The sequence below is a fragment of the Ananas comosus genome, linkage group 1 (genome assembly GCF_001540865.1).
Source record: "Ananas comosus cultivar F153 linkage group 1, ASM154086v1, whole genome shotgun sequence".
Classification (NCBI taxonomy): Eukaryota; Viridiplantae; Streptophyta; class Magnoliopsida; order Poales; family Bromeliaceae; genus Ananas; species Ananas comosus.
In genome coordinates, this window is record NC_033621.1 from 19,562,918 (window position 1) to 19,571,388 (window position 8,471).

The following is an 8,471-nucleotide window of genomic DNA, read 5'->3' on the forward strand; positions in this document are numbered from 1 at the left end:
GTGTGCGAGAATATTATGTCACAATTCGACGTTAGATGAGATTAATGGCAAAAGCTAAGATCTATATTTGAGAATAAATTGTATGTGATAAATTATTTGAAACGAATGAATAAAAATTACTGGAAACGAAAGTATTACTAAAAAAACATAGATACATTTTCGGAAAGGAAAAAAAAAAGCAAAACTCACGCGTTATAAGTAGTATAGATATGGGCAATTATTTATATATTTTTGAAAAGTTTCACTTTCTTAATTATTACCCATCTTAAAAGATTAATATAAAAAGTAAACATTCCAAATTCTTTCAAATATGCCCATAGAATTAAAATTTATTAGTAAACAATTAGGATAAATCGTTATCTCTGTGAAATTACTGTTTTTCACTTTCAAATATACTCTTTTACGTCACCAACTTTTTTTAATTTATTCTTAAGTTAGGTCAAAAAAGTATTTTGATTTTTCGTCGGTTTAAATATATCCTTTTACAAATACTAACTTTTCTTATTTGCCCTTATGTTACAGATAAAAAAGGTATTTTGGCTTTTTTTTAAACTCGGGTAGAAATTTAATTCTTAATATGAAATAACTTAACGGGTATTAACGTCGGGGTTGGCCCACGTCATCCTAACCATCCATTTCTCAATCCAAGGGCTAAAAAATCAATAGCATCAATAGCTTCGTGCTATTGATTGTATTCTAGTTTAATCCATATAGAGCTAGGCTGGTATACTATCGGTAGCACGGAGGCCTCCGTCCTACCAAGTTGTTTTCAATGATACGGCTTCCAAATCGACGATCAGCTCCGTTAGACTTGATCTATACTATTGAAAGTATTTGGAAACTAAATTTCATAATTTTTCGGTATCATTTACCTATCAAACGAGTAGTCTAAAAATGAACGGCTGAAAATAAAAGTCTCATAAAAAATGATGATAAAATACTTGAATTTAAGATTAGAGGTACTGATCTTATTCTGAATAGTAAAAAAAATTTTCTATAAAAATTTCATTAGATTTGGATTATTTTACACCGTTAAATTCACAAACGCATCACATCTACCATTAAAATTGTCAATTTTGAGACATTTTGATCACTAGCCAAATGATGTCGAAAAATTATGAAATTTAGTTTTCAAATACTTTCAATAGCGTAGATCAAGTCTAACGAAACCGATCGTCGATTTGGAAGCCGCATCATTGAAAACAACTTGGTAGCATGGAGGCCTCCGTGCTACCGATAGTATACCAGCATAACTCTATATATATATATATATATATATATATATATATATATATATAGAGTGAGGCTACTATGCTTCTGGAAATACGGAGCCTCCCATACTTCCAGGTCATTTTTGATGTTGCGACTTTCGAATAGTCGATCGGCTCCGTTAAACTTGATCTACAGTATTTGAAGTATCTAGAAAATAAATTTTGTAATTTTTTGATATTTTTTGCCTAGTGAACTAAGGGGCTTAAAATCAACGGTTGAAAATAAAAATCTTACAAAACGTGATAATATGACATGGTGCGTTTTGTTCGAGTTATCCTGGCAGGATTACAAGCAATCCTGACAGGATAGCTGTGTTTGGTTAATCCGCTATGTAATCAGTCGTTAATGTAGCATTACAAATCGAGCAGGATTACATCGAAAATATTAACGGGATGGGGGTCGTGTATCTTGCATTACTGAAACCCGTTAATACTATATATTATGTAAAATAACAATTTTACTCTCCAACAATCCCAAATCTAATTAGCAGCATTATTTTCATCTCTCTCTCTCCTTCCCCCCTCTCTCTCGCACGATGCTTTCTCTCGCTCTCTCTCTCTCACACGTATGTCTCTCTCTCTCTCTCTCTCTCTCTCTCTCTATCTCTATCTCTTTCTCTCTCTCGCACGAACATCCATCATCTTATATTGCGTCGTCTTCCCAGGTAATCATCACGATCTCCTTCCCTCCATTCGTCACTTTCGCAAAAAATAATATTCAAATGACCACAACAAGGGCAATTTTGGAAAAAACTATACTTTTATGTCAGGATTACTAAATTTTATAAACTGAACCAAACATATTAATGCTATAAACACTGTAATCTAGTATTACATTACTGCATTAAACCAAACGCGCTAATGCAGCATCAGTAGTAATCTCACGCCGAAATCCAAGATACCTGGATATGTCGAGATATTTTGTAATTGTGAGATCCCTGGTGTTTGACTGTGGAGGCTTGTCGACAGCTCTGGAGAGTGTCAGGACAAGTCCGAGTCGCGTTGGTGTCAAATAGACGTAAAACGGACTCCGTGCGACGCCAGGGCAACTTATCGCGAAGAATTCTGCAAACAGCAGCATTCTCTGCTTGCTGTACCGGTACAAGCTTAGTGGCTGTACCGGTACAACCAGCGTGAAACAGCTCAAATGCTCTCGGGTTGGCTTTTGTACCGGTACAGGATCCCGTGTACCGGTACAAGGGAGTAGGTAGAGGGCTAAATGTGTAATTTTATCCCTCGTTTGTATCACCCCTCACTCCCCTCTATATAGCTTAGTGTAGAGAGAGTGAGAGAGGTCTTCTAGCTGCTTTTATCCATCTCTCTAACTCCCTCATCCGGTTGAAGGCAAGAGGGAGCTCGGATTCGTCGCCGACGTCGCGCCGCGGAGCCGTTCGAGCATACTTCCGTCGTCGTGTTGCTGCGAGGAGGTCGGGCGAGTTGTTTTTTTTCGCCATCTTTGACGTCGTGCTGCTTCAAGGTATTGGTTGTCGTATTTTTACCTGTGGGCATCCCTCCAAGTACTTCAATTTCATCATTTTCGGGCTCGGGTGCCACTGCTGCAGATTTCTTCGTCGACTGTCGGTATTTTGGCTCGTTCTCGACGTAGGAGCATCAGATTGCGACGAGACTTGGCTTGTTGGATTCAGGACTTCGAGAGGAATCCACGAAGCCCTTACTTGCTGGATTTGGTGAAGGTTAGCTTGGTCAAATCCCTGTTGTACCTCACCGCTGAAATTTCTGGACTGAATTGGTGAATTTTGTTGCGTAGAGCTCGAGCTTAGGCGATTTCTGTACTCGGCGGGTTCCGGGTGATCCAGCAGATTGCTCTACACCAGAAGGAGTCCCTCGCTGCCAGGGATTAGCTTTTTAGGTGGGTTACATCGGTTTTACTCCTAAGTTCACATTCGTCGACATGTATAGTTTCGATTTTTGGATAATCTATTCTAGCTCGAATTCATGGATTTAATGGTAGATTTCATATCTGAATTTGGAGCATGTGGTAATAAATTGAATAGGTTATACATGTTGGACTTGGAAATTGAATTAGGAGAAAACCTGCGATTTGGACCTGTCACTTGATTAAACTGCCTGATTTAGCTCTAGGAGCCGTGATTAAATTGTACTGTCGCAGTATCTTCGAGACGAGTACTTCAGGTAGTTTAGAATACATTTACGCTCGTGCTGGTGTGCCGAGTGAATTTTTACAGGGTCGTTCAGGTTGTTCCGGACTGTTAGGTGCCGTTGAGGTTGACGGTGGACCCGTATCGCCTTTTTGGCGTCTGATTGTGCCGAGGGCACGTTACTTGTTGGTTGTTAGACCAGTTAGAGTCGATTTCTTGACTATGGCTTTTTAGAGCCTGTTTGAGCTCGACAGAGATACGCTGCATACTCGGTTGGGTAGCGCCCACGAGTGCCACTCCGGAGTCAGGCTTTGTGCTTTTGCGTTGGTGTCACTCATGCCAGTTGGACTTGCTCTCCACGGACCAGTTAGTGTGGATAGAGCCGATAGTCGCAGCGGGGCAAGGACGGGTGTATTCACAGTCCCGGGGACGAGTATGCTTACAGTCCCGATTTGGATTGGGTCAGATTTGACATTTCCTACAGTTGGTTAGTATAGAGCATGATAGTGTAGTGGATGATAGCGGTAGAGTGTGCTTCCTGCTTTCCTTCTATCCTAGCTCCCTTCTGTAGACTTAGTGGGTGACCGATGTCGTATTGGGCGGTACCCACTGAGGACTACTTGTTTTTACAGTAGTTCTCACGCCCAGTTGTTACTTATGTTTTGCAGAGCCACAGGTGCCGGCTGCTGCATCTTCCGCCGACCAGGATCGAGGCAAGGGCGTTGTGAGCTAGAGCCCTACCCGACAGTCAGAGCTAGAGGCTTTTCCCTACTGCAGGTAGTTGTTGTTTTGGAGTTTATGTACATAGTGTTAATCGCAGTGCGAGTACCTTGTTATTTGGATTCTAGCTATGTATATGAAACTCATATTATTTTGAGCAAGCTCTATCTACTTTGTAGTATGTTTTTTACAGGCTCTACGCTTCGTATACAGTCGAAATCCTTGTATACGGCGATTCTTCGACGTTCTCGCCCAACGTATCATACCGGTCTGACATAATATTACATAACTCTAACCAAACGGCCTTTAAAATTTTAGATCAAAAATATATCTTTTTAATAGTATATAAAGTAATTTTTATTCAAATTCATATGATATTAATATTCTACACCGTTAAACTTGCCAACGGTCCTCACCAGCCATTAAAATTGATTATTTTGACCTTCATCATTAAGAAAATGGAATCTCGAAAAATTGCAAATTTATTTTCAGTACTTCGCAATACTCTAGATCAGTTTAACGAAGACCGATCGACGAATCGAAAATCGCAAATCGAAACTATCGGAACACGCGAATGCTCCGTTCTTCAAGAAGGGCATAGTAGCCACACTCTCATCTCTCTCGCTCTCTCTCCCTCTGCCTCTCTCTATCTCTATATAATATATAATTATATATATATATAATATATTATATATTATATATATTATGTCCGATACGGATACTATTGTATAGTCAACCCTAACTATTGATTTTTACCGTTAGACTATACCCTTTGATCATTTCCATCGTTATATTATATTATTAAACAACCACCCACTCAACCCTTAGGGACCACTTGTATTATCCTAACCGCATCATTCCTTTTATTCTCGAACCCAGATGAAACGTCACATAGTACCACAGTGCTTGTACATTAATAGTATATTAGCATAATTTAATATATAATATATATATATATATATATCTATTAATATCATAAACAGAAGAGATTGCTAGAATACTAGTAGTAAACGCTCCGTTTATACCATGTTTTCGATTATAGAGTCATAATTATCATCGGTACCGTTAACATGATCATAACTATTAAAATATCTGTTTAAATCTAATAGTGTCACACATTGTTCGATCAGGTCTCTTGTCCGTCAATTGTGAAGAAAATGATATGGCTGGAAATAATATCCTTCAAAAAATTTTCATAATACAATTTTTTATATTTGAGATCTAGAGTCTAGATCTTATTTTAAATAGTTTGAAGAATTTTTTAACAAAAATTTAGTTGATTTGAACTCTTCTATACCGTTAAACGAGCAAACACACCATATCGGCCATTAAAATTATAGATTTTGTGACCCTTTGATCGTTCAGTTAGTGATGCCAAAAAATCATGAAATTTGATTTCTAAATAATTTAAATGGTCTAGATCATGTTCAACGATGCCGATCGTCGATTTGGAAGCTCTATCATCAAAAACAAATCGGTAGTAAACCGAGCAGTTTACTACCGATAGTAGTCCAGTCAAACTCACTCTCTCTCTCTCTCTATATATATATATATAATATTTCAAAAATTTTGAGAAATATATAGGTAATTATTATCTCTATTATTATATTAAAAAGGCCCATTATTTGATATACTCCTATTCCTCTCTCACAAGTGACAGGTCTCAACCCAATAATAATAATAATAATAATAATAATAATAAATTACTATCCTTTGTAAAATAGGGTTTACCCCAGTTTAATCAAAAAAAAATAATAATAAATTACTATTTGAAAGGCTTGCGATTGCAAGAAGTGTTTATGCTATGGAGCCAGACATATAATCCTGGGAGAGACCCTCATATTCTTCGTCACACGCGCTGGAGAAAGCGTCGGCCCTCATGTACAAGAAAGCCATCGTCCGCGCGAAGTTGAGAGCCGCGCGCGCGCAGAACTCCGGCACGACGGCCCGCGACTTGAAGAGCTCCCACTCGAGCTCCCGGCAGGCAGAGTCGACGGCCCGATCGATGGCCGCCACGGCCTCCTCTTCCGATTCGCCGGGGTGGTCCCGCATGTAGCAATTCACAGCGGAGGCCATCTCTCCGCAGGACGCCTCGCGGCGGAACGTGGCGAGGTCGTTAGAGAGACGGGCCACGAGGGCCGCCTGTTGCATGAAGCGGGTGTTCGGGCCGATGCACCGGAGGATGTCGTCGGTGATCGGGTGGCCCATCAGGAAGAGCGCGCACCAGACGCAGGGGTCGGCGGCGATGGTCGCTCGCCCGATCCGAATGTACTCGTCCCATGTCGGCACGTGCCGCGTGCTCCGCCATTTCGCTTCAGTTGTAACTGCAGCCAATCCATCGTCCCACTGACAAAAAGAGGTAGAATGGTAATTATTAGAACTATTGATTTTTCAAAATCTACTTTAAATACTATAGATAGGTGCGAATTATATTGATTTGGATCACGCAGGATGTGAATAATTCACAGGTGAGAATAATTATACATGAACTAGAAATTTGAAATTAGCGACGTTTTAAAGTGTCGGCAAAAATAACTCCGACGCTCGTAAAAGCGTCGAGTAAAAAGTAGTTAAGTAAATATGTCGGAATACATTTATTGGTGACGCTTAATTATGGTGTCAGTCCATACCAAATATTAAAAATGTTAGAATAAAGTGTCGTTTAAAATATATTTTGTTGTTGTGTAGAAAGTTTTGATATATATTGCCAATATAAATAAATGGGCTAAAATTTGTAGGATTATAATTATCTGCTGTATGGGCCAAGTGAGATTGGGTTGGGCCGGAACCGTTCTTAACAAGGGGTATCACAACCAATAAAATAATTCAAACAGTTTTTACAAAGTAAATGAATATTTGATATATAGCCCAATTGTTATAAGACTATTGCATGCTGAAACAAATTGAGATAGATTAATCAGAATATTTAGAACAAAATTGTAAAGGTGGCTGCGGGTCGGGCCGGGTCTGGATAGTTGATATATTATATTTGTACTCTAAAAAAATGGATAGAAAAGAAAACGTAAACCCTACTCATTTAACTTCGAATCTTGTCCGGGTCTAGATATTTAAGTTAATAATATTTTCATCAAGTCTATTTGAGTGGGTCTCGCTAGTGACTATCCGTATACTATCTGTTTAAGATCGGATATAAATCAAATACAAGTCGGGTCTAGATCGGATATAGACAAATCATAAACATTTCACTATAAAAAAGTCACTAACTAATTAGTTGCACAAAGTCCAATAAAATTCGTTCAAAATAAAGATTCAAGTAATAAATAGCTAAAATTAAAAAAAATGAGTAAAATAAAAAAATAAAAAAAGGAGTAAACAAGACGAGTAAAGTTCTCACTAAGATGAAAATATACGGGGACCCTTCATCTATAAGTTCTATTGAAATTTTGATCCCTCAACTTCAATTCTTTTTTATTTATTGTCGGGTATTTCAACGGGTTTGGATTTGGGTCCGAGTTTGAATTTGAAAACTCTTCTGGACCATACCCATTAAAAAGGTCAGGTTCGGTCGGAACCAAGTTAGGTATGGATATAAAGTATCCGGTTTCATACCCGAAATTTTAATGTATAATATTTTTTACCTATATACTGTCTATTTTTTATCGGGTCCGATTTGAGTTTGGGCAGCGTTTGGGTAGGGTCGTGATTGGGTATGGGATATTTTGAACAGCTTTACAAAATTGGTTAGACAATTAAAAGAAGAAAGAGAGAAGGAATTGGATAGGCATTTGTTGACACCGCTCTACACAGTGGAAGAATTTTTTTAAAAAAACATCTAGATTGACCCTTATTTTTTTAATATATATATAGAGAGAGAGAGAGAGAGAGTTGAGCTAGAATACTTCCAAAAGCACCAAAGAGATGGTGCTTTTGAGTTTTTAACCTTTGGATGAAGAAATGTAGGGTTGAGATAATGGTGGTAGGTGGTGGTAGGTGGAATAGTGTTTGATCCAAAGACTATTAGTAATCAAGGTGTAGATCCAAGGGCTAGAAATCTAGAAGCACCAAGTGGGTGATCTTCTAAAAGTATTCTAGCTCAATTATATATATATATATAAAATTAGGCTGGAATACTATCAATAGTAAAACACTCTTTTTGCTATCAAGTTTTTAATCCTTGGATGAAAAATTGTAGGGTCAGGATGATATTAGTCGGTTAGAGTTGAGTGGTCCCCCTAGGGTTGAGTGGTCCCCACTGGGTTATAGTATTTAATCCAATGGTTAGAAATAATAAAAAGAGTTGATCCAAAGGCTAAAAAACTGGTAGCAACAATGGGATTTTGCTACTAATAGTAGCCCAGTTCAACTCTATATATATATATATATATATATATATATATAT

General features: G+C 38.1%; 1 protein-coding gene across 3 annotated transcripts in view; it reads right to left on the reverse strand.

Annotated features, from left to right (window-relative positions):
• Positions 5,713 to 8,471, reverse strand: part of LOC109708464 (bifunctional levopimaradiene synthase, chloroplastic-like) — a 39,418-nt gene continuing 36,659 nt past the window's right edge. For all 3 annotated transcript variants that reach the window (XM_020230221.1, XM_020230230.1, XM_020230236.1), the window contains one exon: positions 5,713 to 6,457. In XM_020230221.1, coding sequence (XP_020085810.1) covers positions 5,909 to 6,457 — 549 coding nt within the window. In that variant the 3' untranslated portion in view covers positions 5,713 to 5,908. The remainder of the gene's footprint in view (positions 6,458 to 8,471) is intronic.